The sequence below is a fragment of the Jaculus jaculus genome, chromosome 15, assembly GCF_020740685.1.
Source record: "Jaculus jaculus isolate mJacJac1 chromosome 15, mJacJac1.mat.Y.cur, whole genome shotgun sequence".
NCBI classification, from domain to species: domain Eukaryota; kingdom Metazoa; phylum Chordata; class Mammalia; order Rodentia; family Dipodidae; genus Jaculus; species Jaculus jaculus.
Window position 1 is genome coordinate 66,497,992 of NC_059116.1, and position 23,937 is coordinate 66,521,928.

The window sequence follows — 23,937 nt, forward strand, 5'->3', positions numbered from 1 at the left end:
TGACTGAGAAAAAGGATTCCATGCTCACGTGGCAAAGGATGCACTTAAGTAGGCTTTACCGCCTGCTGAATCTTCCCAGCAGTAAACTAGCCCTCCAGCAGTAAACTCGCTTGGTTTGGACGGGCTGGGAAGTGCTCCGCTGTTTCAAGGGGGCTAAAGCAGCAGGCCCGAAGCCTGACCCAGCGGGGCAAGGTCCTGACCACCTCTCTGGAGGTTCTCCCTGCAGCGAGAGCCCCCACATGCATTCGTAAACTGGCAAGGCAGACCTTCCTCCCCTGCCCCGCCAGATCGCACCTGCGGTCTCCCTCACAGGAATGGAGTGGAGGAGACGGGACTGTTGCTGTAGAAACTCACCATCCTGTGGCCACTTCTAAGTGCAAAGCGGGGCCTTAGCATCCTGAGTCAAAATAGAGGTCCACGGCTTGTAGGAGAAAATGTTACTGGTGGGATGTTGGATTGGCTGTGTGCGCGCAAAGGTATTTTTCCCCACTGTGTGCCCCAGGGTCACTGAAACCCTGCCACCAGGTCACGCATTCCTGGCCTCTGGGTCTGCACAGGCTGGTGAATTCTGTGTTCTTTCACCACGTCTGACCTGTCTTCTCTTTGCTTTTCCCACATCACCCCCTTGCAGCTGCCTTACCTCAAAGCCAGAGAAGCTCAACTCCGTCGAGTGAAATCGGAGCCACCCCCCCAAGCAGTCCGCACCACATCCTGACCTGGCAGACTGGGTGAGTCCTGCCTCCAGGCCACTGACCTGGTTCTTCTGGGCTCTAGATTCTGTCAGCTAGGAAGAGGTCATCACTACTGAGGTCCCAGGGACAGAACAAGGCACCAGCAAAAGAGTGATGCGGACCCGTGACTGTGAAACTGCTTCCATTCAGGAGAGTCCCCACGGAGTGTCCTGTGACTCCCTGCCCCGCTGTCCTTTGGTGGTAATACTGGTAATACAGGTAATACTGAGGCCAAGTCAAAATGCAAGGAAGGCAGGGGAGAAAGCTAATGAGGTCCCTCCTTGTCCTGCACCCTGAGGCGGATCTTATACAGGGCCTGAATGTAGTCACTTCCTTAATTATCAGGATGTGCTTTAAGAAAAAGCGTTTCTGTCTAGGCCAAGCACGTGTTCATTATCAATGAAGGAACTCAGTTTCCTTGAAACCTTTGACTAGAAGTGGCCCACAGCAAAATACAGCAAGTGGAAGTCCACTCTTTGATAGCTTTAAATGTAGACTTATAGCATCTGTGGCCAGTTGGGATTTTCTGGCCATTGAAGGATCCCGCAGACACAAGTAACTTGCTGTTAAAGGTACCACATTGTCCCTTGTGCCCTACTCCTCTTTCCTTTGATGCCTCTTAAGTAGATACTACGTCATGACAACAGCTGTTGGTTACAGGAAGCAAGGGCCTGTGCCCAGCCGAATCCACAGCTTGCACTTTGCTGGAAAAGTCTGGAAAAGCTGACAGCTGTGAGTGGGACCGTGATTTGAAAAGCGCAGTCACAGTTGGCTTCCTTGACGACATTCAGACTCTCATGTTTGGCTTCTTTGGTCCTGCATGTTTATTTGACGCAATTTTACACCAGGCTTAAAAAACAAAGAAACAAACAAGCCACCTTTTTTTTTTTTAATTTATTTATTTGAGAGCGACAGACACAGAGAGAAAGACAGATAGAGGGAGAGAGAGAGAATGGGCGCGCCAGGGCTTCCAGCCTCTGCAAACGAACTCCAGACGCGTGCGCCCCCTTGTGCATCTGGCTAACGTGGGACCTGGGGAACCGAGCCTCGAACCGGGGTCCTTAGGCTTCACAGGCAAGCGCTTAACCGCTAAGCCATCTCTCCAGCCCACAAGCCACCTTTTTACAGACAACCTCCATACAGAAGCACTCTTTACAGCCTTTGGCTCTTAACGTTCTTTCCCCCACCTCTTCTGCAGTGGTCCTTGAGCTATGGAGGTATACCAGGCTTTCTGTCTGGAGCCATTGCTTAAAAATTTTTTATTGAAAAATTTATTGTATAAACATATTTCATATTGGCTATGTTCCCATGAGGTTATACTCTTATGCTCCCTCCCCCCCATTCCCATTCCCTGAGGCCCTCCTCTGTGGGGGTGTCAATATTTATTGTGGTGTCATGAATGCACTATTTTATTATATTTCAGTTTATGTAGGGGGAACAATGCCTCAGAATACACCTTCCCATCCTGTGGCTCTTTTTTTTTAGTTTTCCAGGGTAGGGTCTCACTCTAGCTCAGGCTGACCTGGAATTTACTATGTAATCTCAGGGTGGCCTTGAACTCACGGTGATCCTCCTACCTCTGCCTCCCAAGGGCTGGGATTAAAGGCGTGTGTCACCACACCCGGCTTCATCCTGTGGCTCTTATATCTGTCTGCTCCCTCTTCCACAATGTTCCCTGCACCTGGGAAGGTGTGTTACACGTCTCCTCTAGTGTTGAGCTCTCAGCAGCCTCTGATATCTTCCCTTGATGAGTGTTGAGTCTCCTCAGTGTCTACGGCCGTCTCCCTGGGACGTTTTCAAGCCGTCAGTGAGGGCAGCGGTGTGATAGAGATGACTCACCTGGTGCTAGACAGTCACCTTTCTTTCCTTGTCACACTGATGGGTCTTGGGTTGCCAAGTTATTCACTGACAATTTTAAAAAGCAAAAACCCAAAATTAAAAAAAAAAATAGATTCATTAGCCAAGAGTGGATCAAAGGGGATAAACATAGACATTTGGAAGACTTTTTGGCGAGCATAACTTCTCCTTTTAGACAAAGAACAGTGGAAACCTTAAGGTCTATGACCTTCCAAGCCATAGGCCTCTGACTTGGTTCTTAGTACCAGGTACACATTCTCACTGACGGCCCCTCAGTTACAGTCAGCGAGCAGTTAGTGACCCCCGTAGCCTGTGTGCCAGTCTTGTGTGGTGTGCCCATCCTGCCTGGTTCGGCCTTCAGTTTGATAGGGAAGGGGAGCGAGGGCTCATGCTCATTGAGTGCTCGCTGTGTGCTCAAAGGCTGGTGGCATCTCGCGTACTGGCAAGGGGAATGTCCGGTTGTTTTGGTTCTTTGTCTTTTTTTTTTTTTTTTTTCCTGAGGTAGGGTCTCACTCTAGCTCAGGCTGACCTGGAATTCACTGTGTAGTCTCAGGGTGACCTCAAACTCACGGTGATCCTCCTACCTCTGCCTCCCGAGTGCTGAGATTAAAGGCGTGCGCCACCGCGCCCGGCTCTGTTTTGGTTTTTAATAACCCTCAGAGAAGATGCCTAGGTCATAGTCACACTGCTGCAGCTTGTGACTCCCAAACCCTGCCATTTTGCACTATGAGAATGGCTCTTAAATATCAACCCCAGACTGGCAGCCTGAGCTTCCCCTGCAACCCTGTCAGAGTACAAGTTCTGAGGCCAGCAGGGGACCCAATGTGTCAGAAACTCCGAGATGTTTTTTAAGGCACTCCCTACCCTAGTGAATTCCAACCATAAGTTTGACATCAACTGAACTACCCCACGCTGCCTCTTATTCTTCGGATTCAAGGAATCAAGGAATCTGCAGTCCACAACTACATGGTTCCCATGTCTACTCCTACATCTTGGTGGGCCTTGACTCTGCCTTGATCCCAAAGCATTGGCAACACATGCTTACATAGCATCCTCCCCGCCTCGGTGTCCACACAGCTTAGGGTCCAGGAGTCTTGCCAGGGTTCTCTCATAAGAATGGCTCGTCTCCTGTATAGTTCTAGTGGCTAGACCCATGTTAATTTAAATACTGTGTCTTGGGTCTCTAGCTGTCTCTCTGGGCTCTCCCAAGTTTCTGGAGCATGCTCAGTCTTATCAGGTTGTTTGACTGGCAGTCAGCTCTGAAACTTACAAACAACCCCCCCCCACAAGTGCATGCGGCGCGTGCTCTCTCTCTCTCTCTCTCTCTCTCTCTCTCTCTCTCTCAAGTTGATCTTGACACTTCCCATTTCACCACTTTGGGCCAGTGAGTACTCAAGAAAAATTGAAGACAAAAAGGTATTTTAATCCCTGAAATCAACTGTTTTGCCAGATTCAGCAGAATTACTCAAGTCTAATAATCATTCTCTGGGATATGTTAAGGAAACAAGCCAATGGGAGCAAGAAAGTGACTACACCTCCCTTCCCAACAATTAACAAGGTCTTTGGCTGGATTCATTGGTGGGGACAGAAACTTCTGCATGTCTTTCCAGTGTGTTAATAAGCTACTAATCATGTTTGTCGATTCCTTTCTCTAACATAAGCTTTCTTCTCTTCCTTCTTCTGCTTTCCTTTGTTCAGAGAAGCAACAGAAAACTCACCCGTCATGGATGGGTCTGAGTCTCCAACTCACCAAAGTACTGACGCATAGAGGTATCGTAAGGGAATGCTTTCTTCTTACTGCCCGCGAGTCCGGGCCCCAGATGTTTGTTTTCTTTTGCCCGTGTCCTCATTTCTGGGAGGAACCATCTGAGTGGTGTGGAAGCCATTATTTTCATGTCTCTTTTAGATGCATGTGGAGCTATATGTTTAGAAGTATGTTTTTACCGTACACGTTGGATATCCCCCATGCCAGCTCCCAGAAGAGGCCCCACAGTATATTTTTAGACATCCCCAGGCTTCAAATACGCACAGGTATCCGTAGGAATTTTTAAAACAGCTTTAAAAGAATTGTCCGTGAAGTAGGGTTTCCAAATGCTAAGAGCAGAGTGAGTTGGTCCAGAAGCCCAGGGCAGAGTTGATCCGGAAGTATCCAAGAAGTTCCCATAAGTGCATCCTGGTATTCTTGAGTGACAGATGGAGGCTATATACAGAAATGCTCCTCTGCTTTTCAAAACGTGCTCTTCAGATTCCTACCTGGAAGCTCAGGCTGACTCGTGGGCACCACTCTGGCTACTGACTCAAAGGCTCATAGAGATCTGCAGAGCACTGCTGCTGTAGACACCAAATCCTAACACCTGCTCTGATTCTAGGACCATAGATCTAAGTGACTACTTGTATAGAATTGGAAGTGAAATAGCATTTGAATGGATAAATAAAAAGATGAGGATGCCATGCTGAAGATTCTGGTTAAAGAAGTTTAACTTTGAGCTCTCAGAGATGCTCAAAAGCCTGGCTTCAAAGAACTGCAGCGGGGTGGGGTGAGAGAGGGACAGGCCGAGGCAGAGAAACTTCTCCAGAGCAAAACGCAGGTGCAGAGACGAGCAGGCTGCTTCAGGCCCGGCCAAGTCTCATTTGACAGTAGAGAGGGAGCAGAGCTGCAAGCTAGAATACATATCAGGACGGGAGCACGAACAAACGAGGAGGACGATGTGGAATGATCTGGAAGCTGGCCAGTGGGGATTAGGAAAGCAGGAGAGGAAGATGGATACCCTGTCCACTGGTGACCGAGAAGGGATTGGAAGAGAATGATATGAGACCATTTTTGAATTACAAAGAATCACTTGTGCTCCCTCTAACACAAAGGCACAAAATCATGTGCTAAGGTGACAGAAGTGGGAATGGGGGCCAGCTCTTCAGAAACAGAGTTGCCAGTCTACTGTTGGAATGTGCTCGAGTCAGCTCAAAATAAATAAACAGGATGCCAAGTAGTGGCACATCTCCAGGCCAGGTGAGACATGACCCCAGAGGGCCTTGACATCCCAGCTTGTGACCTATAGCACCAACCCAAGTATGTCCAGCCAGTCGGTTTTGTCAACTGCATTGCATGTCTCAGTTATTAGCAAGAAAAGGAGATCAAGCATTGCTAAGACGATGAACCATAGCTGAAATGTATATCTGCACAATTGATTTATGAATTGTGTCATAGTAATGGTCAAAATTCCTCTCCCCAAGATCTTACATAGATACATTTTTCCCACTTCCCTATGCCTGGCATTATAAACCATAAATTTCTGTGGGTGACAGTGGCTCGTGAGTTGGTCATCTGCCCCAGATTAGAGGCTTTGCCTTAGCCAGTGCCCCGACAAGCCACACCTCTCTGTGTTTCTGAGTGTCACCCTGGGGAGATACATTCTTGCTATAGGAAGCCTCCACAGGCAGTGGCCATCAGAAGTCAGAAGTGGCCATCAGAAGTCAGAAGTGGCCATCAGAAATCAGAAGTAGCCATCAGAAGTCAGAAGTGGCCATCAGAAGGTGCCCTGGGTGACAGTTAGAGACACTTCTGGTGTTTTCAGCCTGTCTTCACCCAGTCCCAGATAATGGTTCACCAAAATGTCCAGGGTGACCATTTAGTGCCGCCTTGTGGTATTATTTGTAAAGAGTAATTCTTCCTGAGTAGTCTGTGTTGTTAATTTTGCTTTCTTGGCATGTGGCATTTCTTTGTTAGCTTAGAACCGAATGTCTCCTGATGGGAATTAGGGGTTTGGCTGGGCCACCAGAACAGGATCTCTTCCCCACATGATGAGAAGGTGATGGCAACACACTAAGAAACATTTGGAGCTGTATTAAGACATTTTTATTTATTTATTTAAGAGAGAAAGATGCCGATGGAGGAAGGGAGAGAGAATGAGAAGGTGCACCAGGGCCTCCAGCCACTGCAAACCAACTCCAAGTGCATGCGCCACCTTGTGCATCTGGCTTTATGTGGGTACTGGGGAATCAGTCCTTTGATTTTGCTGGCAAGCACCTTAACTGCTAAGTCATCTCTCCAGCCCAGTTGCAGCTTTAAGAAGCTGCATGCCATGTCTTTCGACAGTGATGGAAAATCACTTAGAACTATTCTGTGGAAAATACCTGTGGTTGGATAAAAATCACCAGCTTGTTGGGGTGTTCCCACCCAGCTTCCCCACTGGTATCATACAGGTTTTGAATGATCTCTTTTTGTGCATTAGCTTGCTAATGAGCTAATAACATGAGCAAATGGGGTGCACAGTTTTAAAAGCAGCAAACCCCATAAAACTTTATAGTATCACATTGCTCCTAGATGTGGGGTTCTAGACACAGGAGCTCCCCAATGAGCCGGAGTGGCATACCCCAGCCATGGCTTATACTGTGTTTGCATGCAAAGCAAACCGCGTCACACCAACCTGCTGCCTTCCCAGACACTGCTGCTCTCTCCCCAGCCGTCCTCTTTCCTTAAATCTATGATTCATATACAGAAGGCATTTAGTTCCCTTGAGGCATATTATGACAAAGGTTCTTTGTGATATATTACTAAATCCTTTTTTTAAATTTTTTATTTATTTATTTGAGAGCAACAGACACAGAGAGAAAGACAGATAGAGGGGGAGAGAGAGAATGGGCGCTCCAGGGCTTCCAGCCTCTGCAAATGAACTCCAGATGCGTGCGCCCCCTTGTGCATCTGGCTAACGTGGGACCGGGGGAACCGAACCTTGAACCGGGGTCCTTAGGCTTCACAGGCAAGCGCTTAACCGCTAAGCCACCTCTCCAGCCCTACTAAATCCTTTTTTAAAACAATTTCACTCCCAACTATTTAGAATCCAACATACAAGAGATTCAAATACATTCTATTTTGTGGGTGTTAATAGGTAAGATTGGGAAGTTCTGGATGAAACAAGCGATCCATGACTTCTCAGAGCCTTTGATGTATGTTCCATGTGCTCCAAGTGGTTGAGACCTAAAACTCATTGCCCTCTATTTCCCCAGAGCGTTTCACGGGTGTATTTTGCGAAACACTTCTCAGTGTGGCTCCTTATATCTTATGAAACACCTAAGGAAAAATTTGTCCCTAAGAGATCTGCATCCCAGTTGTATCAGAAACAAATTTCTGTCAAGAGTGTAAAAGGCTAATTTTAAATGTGCCAATATTTGTGCATGGAAGAATGAAATTGATTCAGTGGCGTGAAGGGAACGAGCGTGCGGAGTGCGTGGGCAGCAGCATCAGGCCGGTCCCCGGTAGCCGATTCTCTTCAGCCCCAGCTCTGCTCCCTGCTCCTGGGAACTTTATTCCGAGGGAGCCTGACTCCATGCCTGCGAACCTGCACATCCTTTGCTTGGTCATCTCTGAACCTGTGACTGTGGCTGGAGCACTCTAACTGGAAGTCCTGGGTCACATGTCCACCCTGCTGGAGAGAGGGAGTGTCAAAGGGGCTGTTTCCCAAGGGTGTTACATGTCACCAGGACGACCCAGCCACCTTTCCTATGAGAAGTCCTTGTCCCCCTGACAAAAAAGGTATTCATACTGAGGAGAGGGTGTTTACAGAGGGGGACAGTAGACTCAGCCACCATTTCCTGCCCATAGAAATACCCAGGGTGGTGATTGGGGTCTTCCCCTTGCTTCCTAAGGAAGCTACAGTTAACCTGGTGTGTTTCCAGTGCTCCAAGCGTGAGATTCATTAAAGCCAACGTGCTTGTGGATGCCTCCAGGTTTTCTACGTTTCGGGGGCTTTGCTAGGCCAGATGAGGAGCATTTACAATGTATACGGAATGCTTTCACTCATGTGTCCCTGGAGAAGTTAGCACACCAGACAGAAAAACGAGAGTGATCGCTTAACCTTAATAAGCTGGCTCATGAGACAGGTGCTCTTTAAACTCACTTTTCTTTCTTCTGTATTAAATTAGGGTCTCTTCCTGTCATCCATCCCCGGTGTGCTCTTAGCACTGGGCATAGGGAGATCAGCTGCAGGGCAGAGTGAAGGAAGTTTGGGTTAGTTGGAGAGGGGCCTTTCTATAATACTGATCCCTATAAATGATCCGTAGCCTCGACATACCCGATTGATTACTTGTTGACGGTTAAGAATTACTTCCACCCAACCTACACTCATCTGAAGACCTTTCCATGGCTTTTTATTCTATTTATGTCCTGAGATTTGTTTATATTTTATATTATTTTTTGGTCTGGAGATTGAACCCAGGTCTATGTTCATAGTAAGTATGCTCTCTACCACTGAGCTCCATGCCCAGTCCTATATATTTTTTAAAAATATTTTTGGGTTGGAGAGATGGCTTAGCAGTGCTCGCCAGCAAAGCCCCAGTACTTACAGTAGCCAGATGCACAAGGTGGCACCTGCATCTGGAGTTGGTTTGCAGTGGCTTGGAGGCCCTCGCGCACCCATTCTATCTGCTTCTTTCTATCTCTCCCTCTCTGTCTCAAATCAAAATAAATAAATAAAATATTTTAAAAATATTTTGTAAAATCGCAAAAATACATTATTTAGGAGAAACAGCATTGATTTCAAAAACATTTAAAACCCAATTCAGAATATCACTGGGGTTACACGATAGGACAGCTTCGCATTTCGAATGCTTTCCAGGCCAGAGTAAACATCTTCCAGTGAAATCTGGTTACTTGGGTCTGAAAAAGTCATGCCAGTCCCTGTCACACAGGAGTCATCGTCAGCAAACAGCCCCAGGGCGCCCCACAGGCTGTGTCTGAAAGCCCTCCGGAGCACCCAGAAAGCTTCGAAGTCGTGTTGCCCCAGGGCAACACCAGCGTCTCTGGGGTGCATGCCGGATGTGATCATTTCTTAGGGTCCCCGGGGGCCCCCCAAGGTCCAGCCAGGCCTGGGGACGCTGCACTGCGCCTCACTTCCGAGACTCCGGGAGCCCCATCCCCACCCCGTCACAGGAGCTTTGGGTCTGCGAGCACCTTGCACTTCCGCGGTACCATGCAGCGTGCCAGGCCCTCCGGGGTGGGCACGACTGCAGCTCAGTGGAGGGCGCGAGCGTGCCCCCCGCGCTGACCGTATCCTCTCCTTTCTGACTCGCAGGAGCTCCAGTGACAGCTGCTTCCTGGACTCCTCCCTCTACCCAGAGCTAGCCGACGTCCAGTGGTACGGGCAGGAGAAAGCCAAGCCCGGGACCCTCGTGTGAGCCAGCCCGGCCCGATCTGACCGCCTCGATGCCATTCTGAGTCACCTCACTGCCTCTCATTTGCCTTACCCAGACGCACTGCACCGTCACCTGCACCAGCCTGGCCCTCAGCACTTTGGTTGTTTTTTTTTCCCTCTCTTCTGTCTCCGCATTCCCTCCACCCTCAAAACCCTGACTGAGGAGACATTCTGGAAGGTTCCGGTCCCACTGTGTGTCCCCTGGCTCTCTCGCTCACAGAGAGTCGGACAGCAATCCTCAATGGCACCTTGGTGGCTTCCCCTGCCGTGACAGCCCCAGGCTGGGAGATGCCCATGCCCGGGCGCGCGCTGCCCGGAGATGACGTGCGCAGAAGACCCGAGCCGGTCCCGGCGCCCTGGGGTCGGCCGAGAGGAAGATGGAGCCGCTGGGTTTACACCTGAAATCGCCCAAAGGGAGCCAGCCTGGGGGAAGTGGCCGTGGGGGGAGAGTGAGCCAGGAAGACCAGCACTTCAAAGATGCATTGGAGGATCACCATCAGTTCTTCGCTGCCAAAGATTAAACACTTAAAAAAAATAAACCAGAGGGGCCAAGAGGAAGTCATTCCTTCTGCAGTGAAATTTCGTTTGAATTCCAAACTGCTTGGATGCAGCACCAGTGAACGTCAAGCATCTGTAAACCACGTCCTGTCTTGACCCACCCTCCCTAGCAGCCTACTGCCTCCACGGAGCCTACAGCACGCGGCCGGCCGGCGGGACAGCGCGCACCGGCGAGGCGTGGCTGGCCCCGGCTGAGTCCGAATCTCCATCCACCTGGACCCCAAGGAAAACAGACCTCAGGAGGAGCAGGGTACCGTCAGCCCTGCTGTGTGCGGGGGCTCAGCCCACCCCCTCCAAGCCCAGAGCTGCTTCCCTCTGGGGACTGGTAGGAAACATAAGGTGATCATTGCCAAAAGTGGTTCTCTCTCATTAAAACCAGTACAATTGTAACCTATTTTTTTGCACAAGGTGTTTCATTTTCTGTTTTTGTTTTTTAAATGGGAAACCAAGGGAAAAGCACATTGCAATCCATTCAGATGTTTAACTGTTGTGGCTCATTTAATGTGTGTTAGCACTTGTGTGACAAAGAGCTCAGATGCCACCTCTCCTGTGTGTCGTTACTCAAAGAACCCAACTCTACCCTTAGTTAGGAAGATTTTTACGCATGTCTGTAGCTGTCTGACAGAGCAGGGTTGAAACAGATCAGCTCCCCAAAAGCCCATACACCTTCCAACAGTATCTGTGCTTGATTCTCACTGTGTCTGCAGATACCAACCCAAGACAAAAGAGCTAGGGTGCGTGGGAGCAACTCGTTTACATGTGTTGTGAGCTATGCTTGATACACAACCAGAAAGCCATCAATCTTCAAAGGCCTCAAAAATACTTTTGTAATTAACAGTGCACAAACTTAGTTGGGTTATCCAAGGTGGCACAAAAGGGTCTCCACAGAGGTAGTATACTGTGTCTGCTGGCACAAGTAATAGGAAGGAGGGCTCATTTGTAATGACTTCCTATTGGAAAGGCATTTGGCAACCAGGAGCAGGAGCCGGGGTGGGGGTACTTTTGTGGGAAAGCAGAACTCAAGTTAGCTGTGGCATTAAAAAAAAAAAAAAATCTTTGTTTTTCATGTATGTGTAATCCAAGAATCATGATAGACTCTACAGACCAGGAGGGTAAGAAATGGACACCAAAAAAGGGACTAACTAACCTCATCGCTCCCTCGGCTTCTGCTTGGAAAGCTCTGGAAGTCAAATGGGAGCGTTCGCGCCAGGTGGAAGCATTCATACCTGGGGGTCTGCAGCCTCCTCCGTCCATTCAAGGCTGTGCCTGGAGGAGGAGGTGATTCCAGCTTGCAGAACACGATGCTATTCCCAGAACACTGAGGGGTAAACCTGTAGGACTGATAGAAAGCGGTGACGATTTAGTTCCCTGAACGAATCTGGGAGCTGCTGAGTCGGGAACCCTTTCGTTGCTCGTACATTGGTGGTCAGAACTATAGACAGCAGGTTTATTTGGGGCATAGTTTTTCTTTCCTTCCCTATTTGGAATCATTACAGGTTGGGTCATTTTTCTTTCTCTAAAAAGAAGATCTGCGAATAATTAGACTGAACTATGTGTAACAGGAAAAGTCCAAAGGGAAATGGAGAAGGCGAGGAGGGTACCTGGTTACAGGCTGTAACATGGACGGTGGTTCGAAATCCAGTCTGAAGTCAGTTGCACTGAGGTTTTTAGCCAGCTTATTATAAGCAAGGAATGAGAAGAGAAGTTCTTCCTAAAACCTTGGGTTACGTTAGATCCAGGGAGCAGAGAGGAACAGAGCAGAAGTAGTAAACATCATGATAGTCTGGTGGTAAAGACAGAGATAAAGTAAGACAGGTTTTACTGTTCAGCTATGTTCAGTTAATTCAAAATGTACATAAAACTTTAACACTTTCCCTGACCCGATGAATGACCAGCATGATGGGAAACTCTCTGGTTATTGTATACATGCGTCTGCTAACTCCTTACAGATCTCTATTTCTTTAAAGGAAAAGAAGATAGAATACAAGGCCCCTGGTCTGATACAAAGCTCCTATTGGATTCTTTGGATACATGTAAAAAAAAAAAAATTGCCTGTTTAAGTCAGAAGGTTGACAAAGACATATACATCAGACTATGTTGTGAGCCAGGTTGTTTTTTATTTTGATATATGCAGGTGAGTGTTGAAACTGTTAAAATCCCAATTTGTTTTCATTCAGTATTAGTTTAGTTCTAAATATAGCAAACCTCATTCAGGTGCTATTGGATGACCAATTACTACTTAGTTAACTAGGTGTAAAGTTTTACATATCCATTCATGTCAATAGTTTATTACAAGTCGTGTAAAATGGACTCTAATGATGGGGGAAAAGATTAGGTTGCTCCTGAAAGTGACTGTAGAGCATGTAAATTGATTTTACTGGATTCTGTCCCACTGTCGTCAATGAAAAGGATGTATGTTGTAGACAAAGTTGCAGAATTAAAGAAATCTGCTTTTAATTTATTCCTTTTGTATTAAGAATTTGTATAGTTCCTTTACATTTTGCAAAACAGTGTTGTCAACACTTATTAAAGCATTTTCAAAATGAAAAGATCCCAGTTGCCTCTTGGACAGTGTTTGTTTCTAAATGATAAACGTTTAATCATGCTCTGGAACCTGTAAATTAGGGGGGTCTGGGGCTCATCTTCTATTACACATCCTCAGTCTATGCATGGTACTCCTTTTTTGTTGTTTTGGTTTGGTTTTGGGGTTTTAAAAAACTTTTTCATATTCTATTTTTATTTATTTATTTGACAGGGAAAGAGGGAGGGAGAGAGAGAACAGGCATGCCAGGGCATCCAGCCACTGCAAACGAACTCTAGACACGTGCACCCCCTTGTGCATCTGGCTTACATGGCTCCTGGGGAATCAAACCTGGGTCTTTTGGCTTTACGGGCAAGCGACATAACCACTAAGCCATCCCTCCATCCTGGTTTTTGGTTTCTTTGAGACAGTATCACTAGTCAGTCCAGGCTGGCTTGCAACTAAGAATTCACCATGTAGCCTAAGCTAGCTTCAAACTCACAGTCCTCTGTCCTTCACCTCCCAAGTGCTAGAATTGCATGTGACCACCACCATGCCCAGCTATGCATGCCACTTGTATTGGGATTGCTACATGAGAATGCCAAGCTAGCTTCCGGCTATAAATTACACAAGTCTACTCCAACGAGGATTTGGGATTAGAGGCAGTCTTTTCAGGACATTATCAGAATCCATACGTGTAATATGTGTTGTTGTGTGTACTGTTGTCATAGCGAAGAATCATGGAGGGGAGATTTTGGGGGACTTCCTTAGTCTGTCTCCATGCTGTCCCCACGGGCACACACGGAGACACACTGATCCTTTACAACTGTCACTCTTCCCCTTCTTACAATGCAACTCAAACTCTGCCCCTGCCCTCCAAAGCCTCTCACCAAAGCAACAGCCTATGGAGCCAGAGGTATGAAAGGCCCACACTCGTGACACATGGCTACTGGCTGATTTCAGCGGGAACTTCCCTACAGTCAATCCCCTGACCCCTAACCTAACAGGCATCTCCTTCCCTAGCCAGAAATGAGAAGTCTGACCTCCAGGAACACTCTGGATAGAAAGCCCTTAAAGGACAATAATGTACTTACTGAAAAGTGGGTCTGTCTGGAAGTAAATGATCACACCAGCCAACTTATAGTCCTTTCCCAGCCTGCCAACTGCCTGGAGGAGGAGCAAGCCTAAAGCCTCTAGGGAAGCTTTGGAGTATCCCAAAATAATCTACACGTGAGACAGAAAGAAAAGGCTGCCTGCAAAGGTGTCACAGCTCTGAAAGAAATCTAGGTCCTCCTCATGAAGCTCTGTCACATGAAAGCAACTGGAACCCAGGGTGTGTGTGTGTGTGTGTGTGTGTGTGTGTGTGTCACTATCTCCATGTTCCCCATTCCTTCCCACCATCCACACACCCCTCTCATTCTCTGCCAATTTTTGCCTCTCCTCCCTCTACCTTCCTCCTTACATAGGCCAACAACATCCCACTCAAGTAGAAAGTATTGGAAATAGCCAGACCTTGACTTTTTTTTTTTTCAGATATCAGATCAAAAAGCATCATGTAAAAACTAAAAAGAGTGTGCAGAGCCACTGATGAAGACTGCTGAACACACAGTATCCCTGTCAATGTCACTGTGTTGGACACACAATGCAGGGTAGCTACATCCTCAAAAGCTCAGGTACTCATGGATGAGACAAAGGGTACCTGATCCCAAGCACAGAGAAAGGAGACCACTGGCAGTGAACAGAGAAGAGAGTAAACTGATTCCCAAGGGTGCTACATCACAAGCACACAGGCACAGGGGCTTCTGTTAATACCTCCTTCAAGGAGCTGGCTCTGTAAAGATGGCCGGAAAAAGCTGGACTACTCAGCGCCGCATAACCATATTCCCAGAAGTCACTTATAGTCAGGTAATAACTGGTGGGTTTACTTTTCAATGGAGAGAAAGAGTATGGAAAGCAATTGGTAGGGCGGGCCCAAAGGTTGAAAATAATACCAAGATTTAAAAAATTTTTTTGTTTATTTTTATTTATTTATTTGAGAGCAACAGACAAAGAGGCAGATAGAGAGAGAGAATGGGTGCACCAGGGCCTCCAGCCACTGCAAATGAACTCCAGATGCATGTGCCCCCTGTGCATCTGGCTAACGTGGGTCCTGGGGAACTAAGCCTTGAATCGGGGTCCTTAGGCTTCACAGGCAAGCGCTTAACCGCTAAGCCATCTCTCCAGCCGGAGTTTCAGTTTCTTGTAGCAAGACCTTGTGACAAAGGCTTCTCGTTTTTTTGGCTGACCAGCAAGCAGAGAGAGAGCAAATCTGGGAACAGAGATGTGGATAAACTTCAAGGACCTCTCCTAATGATTTATTTACACCAGTTAGATCCCATGTCCCAAAGGCTCCACAACCTCCCAAAACAGCGACACCAGCTGGATACCAAGTGCTAAAGTACATGAGCCTGTGGGAGGACATTTCAAGTCCAAACCATAATATTCTGTCTGATCTCCTAGTTTTCTGTGCCATCTTTATACTGATGACACCAGTACTTTCCATCCATCTTGGACCTCTCCTTTTCAATCTTACACTTTCTAGTATCTTCTCAGCAACTCTATATGGATGATTAACATGCTGAGTGTCCAGAACTGAACTCCTGACCTTCCCCTACAAGCCTGTTCCACCAGTGGCCTTCTTTAGCTTGGTGACAGGTAGCTCAGGCTGTCCAAGGCTCAGGTGAAAGACCTCGCAGTCCTCCGGGCTTGCTCTCTTTCTCTCACTCCTCACGTATACAGGTAATGAAATAGATATGAGTTCCTTGCCCTTGTGAGATTTATATTACTTTGGTGGGTAAAAAAGACGAAAAAGACAAAAAGTGGATTATATAATGTACCAGAGAATGATAAGAAAGCAGGCATAGTGGATGATTTAGCCTGTGACAGGAAGAGCTATACCTTTTCTGCAAAGTCAGACAAAAAGACAGTGGCAAGGTCAGTGATGAAATCGTCCTTAAGATTGCTTTCAAGTCCAACCTTGCAGGAGAAAACAGGTGAAGGGACATCCACATGAGATATGAAAGGGACGACAGAGTTGGGTCAGGATACAGCCACCCTAGAAGAGCTGTGTCAGTGAGGGAGAGGAAGGGTGCAGCTGTCATTAAGCCTCTTTGAGCTTTGTCATGGAGGTGTACCAGGATAGAAGTGTGCAGGGAGTGGCGCTGCAGGCTGACATGGTGATGGGATGCAGATTGATCACAGAAAAAAGAAACTAAATGGTACTGAAAATTAGGAGAAATGAATACAAGGAAAATGTCCATATGTATATGAGCAGCGTGTGGTGTGCGCAGTGGAGTGTGCACGGTGGGAGGCGGAGGGAGAAGCTGGTATATGATTAGAAAGTAACATGGGAAATTCTGGGGATGTTAATAAAAATTTATTTTCTGATTCGGGTGTTGGTTGAGAGTTGTTCAGTTTGTGAAAAACTTATCATGATGTGGTACTCTTTGGATTTTTCTGTTAAAACTTAATAGAAACTTTACACTTGGCCAGGCGTGGTGGCACACGCCTTTAATTCCAGCACTCGGGAGGCAGAGGTAGGAGTATTGCCATGAGTTCGAGGCCACCCTGAGACTCCATAGTGAATTCCAGGTCAGCCTGGGCCAGAGTCAGATCCTACCTCGAAAAACCAAATAAATAAATAAATAAATAAATAAATAAATAAATAAATAAAAATTACACCTAAAAATGTAGTTTAAGGCTGGGCATGGTGGTGCACATCTTTAATCCCAGAACTCAGGAGGCAGAAGGAGGACGATCACCATGAATTCGAGGCCACCCTGAGACTACAGAGTGATTCCCAAGTCAGCCTGAGCTATAGTAAGACCCTACCTCGAAAAACAAAGAAAAACAGGTAGTTTAGGGGCTGGAGTGATGGCTTAGTGGTTAAGCTGCTTGTGTGCAAAGCCTAAGACTCAGATTCAACTCCCCAGGACCCACATAAGCCAAATGCACAAGATCACATGCGTCTTGAGTTCATTTGCAGTGGCTGGAGGCCCCTTGCACGCATTCTCTCTCTTGATATGTATATATATTTCTGCATCTCTCTGAAATAACGTTATTTTTAAATGCAGTTTAGTCGTGCCCAAGTCTTGAGAATAATTTTCAGAACTTAACAAACCCTTTCATCAAGCATCATTTGGACTCTCATTTATCCCTGCCTCAATTTTTCTTATGCTGAATTGTTTATTCTTGCTTTAGCCAACAATTTACAGCCTGTTTGGGCTACTTCTCTGTCTTATCTTAAATTTTGAGAATTATGACCTGAGAAGAACTTACTATTTGAAGTACTCAAAATTTTATAATCTGCTAAATTTCACACCAACTTTAAGAGCCAGGCGTCACCTCTGTGTGATATAGGAGGTCGGTTCTTTTTGCTCTAAATTCATCTAACAAATCATTTCCTTCCTTAACTCAGTTGAAAATTCTTCATAGTTCGTGGTTTTCGCAATGTATTTAGTAAGTTATTAACTGATTCAGAGGGTTCCAACCAGCGTATTTTTTTTAAAGTAACACCATAGAATAGAAAAACATGAGCCCTTCAGACTTGGCAGGGTAAAAGCTTCCGTTTTAGTCACATGTACAGGTGTGTGTAATAGTGGGTCTCAATGCATTCATGATTGTTTGCTAGGAACTGTGATGAAAAGGTCTCAAAAACTACAACTTCACCTCTTCCCCATCATGGAAGGACAGAAAGTCGGAGCCAGGCTCAGACTCTAACACTACCATGAAGTTTTAAAGGAGGAGCAGTTTAAGGGCAAACACAATGTGGCTTTGGTAGGTGGTAAAACTCAGTTGAAAAGCAAGGATTGTAGCCTGTGGCAGTGACGTAACTGGCCTGCAGCAAGCTGAGGTCACCAATGAAATCCCAAACAAAGCTGGAAACTTCTCAGCTGCTCATCATGGTGAATCTATGCTTGGACACTGAGGAAAAGTGAAGACAGCTGACCGTGATTTCAAAGCTCATGCTTACGGACAGGGAAGAAACAAAACAAAGAGGTGGCCTGGTTAAAATACAGTAACCATTAAGGGCAATACGAGGATTAGTTCAAGCACACTGGGTAAAGTATTCCAGCTTATAATGGGGGAGAATGCACAAGCAGTCATGGCTTCCATGATGAACTATTCTGATCAATATATAAAACTTTTTTATGAGCACAATTCCCAAATCCTGAATGGGATCAGCTCACTCCACAGCTGTTGCTGTTAGCCATACTGCATTCCTCTAGTTATTCCATTCCAGCAGAACTTGCCTTTAAATTTCAAGACTTTCAGCTTACTGGTAACCATTAAAGTACTAGTGTTTAAAACAGCCAGTGGGACTGCAGGGTCTGTGATGAAAACCAGTTGTCATAACAGTGTTCCTATAGTGACCCCCCTGGAGACCCAGCCTGGCTGTAGTTCTCTGGACAGCTGGAAACTCTTACATCAATTTACCGTGAGAAAGTGCTTTTCAGCTCAAGACTCCCAATATGATACCATAGCATACATTTCTAGGGGACAGTTATCCTTTCATGGGAGCAGCCTGGGCCAGGGAGGAGGTATAATACGCGAGTTGTGTTTGTCAAAATACTCAGACAAAGGAAACTTATGGCTCAAGTTTTCCTTTCATTAAATCCCCCCCCCCCTCTTACCTGCAGGACCCTTCTATAGTAAGAAGCATCGGTGGGGATATTGTGCACTAGGAAAGGAATGAGACATGAATCCCCAAACCCAAGTTTTCCAAAGATTCTGCAATACTTTCTCTTTCCCCTGTTCATTTTTAGAAAGTACAAGGTGGGCTGGAGAGATGGCTTAGTGGTTAAGCGCTTGTCTTTGAAGCCTAAGGACCCCGGTTCGAGGCTTGATTCCCCAGAACCCATGTTAGCCAGATGCACGAGGGGGCACATGCGTCTGGAGTTCGTTTGCAGTGGCTGGAAGCCCTGGCGCGCCCATTCTCTCTCTTTCTCTGTCACTCTCAAATAAATAATAATAAAAAAAGAAAGTACAAGGCAGTTGTATTTCTGATTTATTTACTGAGATGGAACCCAGGGTGTTCAAAGTGGTAGAACAGGTCAGGACAATCTTAACAGCAAGAAGTGAGATCACTACCAATCCCATCGCCCAGTCCTCCCCACCCTCAGAGCTTCCCAGGGCCATCACAGCCACCCGTTCTGCTAGTAGGGACACCTGCTTGCCTCTCCCTGATCTCCCTTATTCCACAAGATATGGACAATTCTTTGGCTTCATCACTGGTTTCTTAATTTTCTCGAAAGATTGAAATCACAGCTATGATTTCCAGACTGCCCGTTGAAGACTGTTACAATGGTGAAAAAATACTCCTGTCTTTTTGGTTGACAATGGCACATGTGCAATGCAGATGGTCCTTGACTTAGGATTTTCAACTCTACAATGGCGTGAAAGCAGTAAGTGTTCAGTAGAAATTCTACCTTAGAATTTGAATCTGGATCTTTACCCAGGCTAGCCATATGCAGCATCATCCTCCAACCGTCCCTGCTGACAAGCAGTGGCTGCTCCCCAGAACTCCATCAGCCATGTGATCCCCAGGGTAAATGCAGACAGTGCTCTACTGCAAATACCACAAACACTACAAGCAGCCGGGTGTGGTGGCACATGCCTTTGCTCCCAACACTTGGGAGGCAGAGCTAGTAGGATCGCTGTCAGTTCGAGGGCACCCTGACTCTGCATATATAGTGAATTTCAGGTCAGCCTGGGCTAGAGTGAGACCCTGTCTCAGTACACCCAACAACAAAAAAATACATGAAGGCTGGGGAAATGGCTCAATGGATAGAGCACTTCCCACGCGAGCATGACGACCTGAGTTCAGATTCCCAGAATGCGCCTAAGTTAGACGTGGTAGCATGACGTCTGGGATCTCAGCAAGCTTACAGGAGATGGTAGGTAGAGACGAGAGAATCCCCAGAAGCTCTCAGGTCAGCTAGCCTGGCAAACAGCAGTGAAAACGAGAAACCTGGCTTCAAACAGGGAGGAAAGTGCGGACTTACACCAAGTTTGTGGCATTATACCCTCCCTCCGGTACTGACATGTACATGCATATACCACACACACACACACACACACACACATACACAATTAAGAAACTAATGCATAATAACATGGGCTGAGGAGAGTTTGCCCAGCTATATGCTAGTGTGTCTGGAGCACATATAAGGTGATCTAGATCAAGCTATGAAATTAGGTTAAGAGTAGTTTTAAAGGAACTGTTTAACCACAATGGATTTAATACTACTTTAGTATTTAGTAGAAAAGCACCTGTATTTATTCCTAAGGAAAAAAGCAGTATTTACTAAATGTAAATCTGAAAAACTCCAGCTCTTTTGGACAGAAGTGTAGGGAGACATGAAGGAAAATAGTTACTTAAAAGTATAACTGATTTAAAAAGATGTGTCTTTATTTGTTTAAAAATAGTTTGAAACAAATACATAGTACATATGGAACTAAAATTTTCATGATTTAGAGAACGAAAGAGATCATTTTTCTAAATACTTGCAGTCTTTAATTTCAAGGATATGGAAAATTCTTGTGTGACAGATCCGTGTCTTTGAACATACCTTCCCTCCACCCCAATCAAAATAACTAAGAGTCCTGGCTTTGTAAAAGAACTGTTTCCAAACTAGCCACACAGATCAACTGCTAGGACACACTGGTGTCACATGACACAATGCCTTCTTTATGTGGAATAACAACTAACACAAAAGGGAAAACAAGATGAAATTACCGACCATGCTGTGACCTGTGAATGAAGTAAAGTGACCCAGGCAGTGTCTGTTCATAATGGTGGTGAAGATCTACACAAGATCACAGTCACAGCCTGGAATGTTTCCACATCGTGTGAAAGTCTTTTTCACATTTGTGTTAATAAATTCTACTGACTATAACCGTAAAAGCAGGGATAGGAACAGTGATTCAATGCAGAACACCCACCAACCTGCAAATAAGCAGGAGAGACAATGTGTCTATGCATAGCCATGGACCGTAAGCAGCCCACAGTGGCCTTCACTCTTTTGTAAAAGAAGCCAGAGTAAGGAACGGAGAATTTATCCCACTTTCTCAGCAGCTTCCAGATTCCATCTCTACAACTTCTAAACTTGGACCTGGTTCAAAGTAAAGGCCCAGATACAGTAAAGGCTCAATCAACGATGCCATTATTGCTGCCAATAGCACCATTGTTATGGTTATTGCTCCATGAGCACATACCATCCCATTATAGCCACAACATTCCGAAAGGTCCTTGAGTTGTGGAACAATCAATTAAATGATCTCTTATCATTGGCCAGGCAGTGGGTAAACATTTCACAATAACATACTCTTCTTACCATCACTGTTAGATAATGTGGTGGTTTGATTCAGGTGTCCCCCATAAACTTAGGTCTTCTGAATGCTAGATTCCCAACTGATGGAGATCTGGGAATTAACACCTCCTGGAGGCAGTGTATTGATGGGGGCGGGCTTGTGAGTATTACAGCCAGTTTCTGCTTGCCAGTGTTTGGCACACTCTGCTGTTGCTGTCGTCTACCTGATGTTGGTTGAGTTGATGTCCACCCTATGCTCATGTCATCATTTCCCCCTGCCATCATGGAGCTTTCCCTCAAGTCTGTAAGCCAAAATAAACCTTTTTCACCACAAGCTGCTCTTGGTGATTTCTGCCAGCAATGTGAACCTGACTGCAACAGTAAAGTTGGTACCAGAGGGAGATTGTTGCTGCTTGAAACCTGACTGTGTGGCTTTGGCAATTTGGAACTGCTTCGCAGGATGTGGACAAATTTGAAATCTTGGCCTAAGAGACATCTTGCAGTGCTCTAAGTACAGCTTGCTGGACTACTCTGGTCAGAGTTCAAAGACTTGAGTGCAGTAAGAACTATGAACTGTGAGATTTGGCTTATGAAGGTGAGAAAGCTTTGTCTGTACTGGGCTAGAAGCAGTTTGTGTGAGAGGCTTGCTTGTGTCCTGAGAACTTGTGCAGGGTTGCATTGCATAGAAATGGATTGATGTGAGCAGAGGGATATGGCACAGAAAAAATGAAATCTCTGGGCTGAAACTGCTGCCCATTCAGCTGCAATTGTATGAGAGACTACAGCGATTGAGATTGAGATTGGGCCAGCTGATCTGCATTGGAATGATAGGAAAAATGCAGATTAATTTGAAGGGGCCTGAACACTGAAGGCATATCCTATTCTTCCAAGTCTGCTTTATTACCCCCTGGATTAACAAATTGGCACCTATCTGGTATTATGGAATATAAGAGAGGGTCGTGGAATTTGCAACACAGTTTTGTGTTTTAGAAATGGCCATGGGCAGAGTGAAGCAGGTTTGCTGGGTGCCTGCATGGAGACCGGGTGTAGCCATTGAGGATCGACCATGGGTTGCAGTGGAAATACAGGACAATAAGATAGCTGCTAAAAAAAAAAGCTGCTGGCCCCAGATGAAGTTTTCCAGGACCACGAGCAGCTTAGGTGGAGGGATAGAGTTGGAACTCCAGAGACTTGTTGCTGATTAAAATTATCAAATTTGGAGACTTGTCACTGACTAGAGTTGTTGGACTTGTAGCTACAATTTGATGTTTGCCCTGTTTAAATCTTGTATTGGTTGAATATTTCTTTGCTATGCCCAATGCTATCTTTTGCAGTGTGAATTTTTATTCTGTGTCATTATGGGTTTTGAGGTCTTTTGGGGGATTATAGATCAGTTAAAAGATCTTAGACTATGGGAATGTTGAATGGGAATGCTGAATATCATTGAGACTGATAAAAACTATGGGGACTTTTAAAGTTGGATGAATGTATTGCATTTTATATCATGGATGGTTATCAATTTATGGGGCCAGGGGCAGAATATGGTGGTTTGATTCAGGTGCCCCCCATAAACTTAGGCCTTCTGAATGCTAGGTTCCTAGTTGATGGAGATTTGAGAATTAAAGCCTCCTGGAGGGAATGTATTGTTACAGGTGGGCTTATGGGTGTTGTGGTGGTTTGATTCAGGTGTCCCCCATAAACTTAGGTGTTCTGAATGCTATGTTCCCAGCTGATAGAGATTTGGGAATTAACGCCTCCTGGAGGGAGTGTATTGTTGGGGGCGGGCTTATGGGCTTTATAGCCAGTTTCCCCATGTCAGTGTTTGGCACACACTCTTGTTGCTGTGGTCCACCTTCTGTTGGCCAGGGGGTGATGTCCACCCTCTGCTCATGCCACCGTTTTTCCCTGCCATCGTGGAGCTTCCCCTCGAGCCTGTAAGCCAAAATAAACCTCTTTTTCCCAGAAGCTGCTCTTTGTTGGGTGATTTCTACCAGCAATGCGAACCGGACTGCAACAGGTGTTATAGCCAGTGTTCCCTCGCCAGTATTTGGCACACTCTCCTGTTCTGTTGTCCACCTGATGTGGGCTTGGGGTGATGTCTACCCTCTGCTCATGCCATCGCTTTCCCTGCCATCGTGGAGCATCCCCTCCATAAGCCAAGATAAATTTTTCCCAGAAGCTGCTCCTGGTTGGGCGGTTTCTGCAGCAACGCGGCCCGCCTGCAGCACGTATGAGAGCTAAAGCCGAGCGAGAGGAAGTCACTTACCACAGCTGGGCTGTCAGCACACGGCTGAGCGAGGACAGGCTCTAGTCTGGCAAATCACCATTCTCACTTTACGGAGACCTGACCTAAAACACCAACTTGGAAGTCCTGATTTTGGTTTCCTCACTCTCTAACACTGCCATTCTACCGATCCAACTTATTTACACACAGTAGTATATTAACTCAGTTCTCTCCACAATAAAACACAATGACTGACTGTGTGAGATCGAAACCAAGGCCTCACTTTGTAGAAGATCAGAGCCAAGACACACTATCCTGAATGACACCACCCATCCTGACAGCATGCGCTGGGAGCACAGCACACCGCAGGTCTCTTCACGTCGCCGAGTCACAACGTCCCCACTCAGCTGGCTCCACCCCACCGCGCTGCACCAAGGACTCTGAGCTTATGTTGGTATAACATACCATCTTTGCTTTTTAGATTTTTTATTTATTTATTTATTTTTAT

The 23,937-nt window shown here is 46.2% G+C and overlaps 1 protein-coding gene across 5 annotated transcripts in view; it reads left to right on the plus strand.

The window, feature by feature from the left end:
- The window catches only part of Frmd4a (FERM domain containing 4A), a 705,918-nt gene extending 693,497 nt beyond the window's left edge, over positions 1-12,421 (plus strand). For all 5 annotated transcript variants that reach the window (XM_045135267.1, XM_045135268.1, XM_045135271.1 and 2 more), the window contains 3 exons: positions 632-728; positions 4,287-4,358; positions 9,656-12,421. In XM_045135267.1, the coding sequence (XP_044991202.1) occupies positions 632-728; positions 4,287-4,356 (167 nt within the window). In that variant the 3' untranslated portion in view covers positions 4,357-4,358; positions 9,656-12,421. The remainder of the gene's footprint in view (positions 1-631; positions 729-4,286; positions 4,359-9,655) is intronic.
- The last annotated feature ends 11,516 nt before the right edge of the window (positions 12,422-23,937 follow it).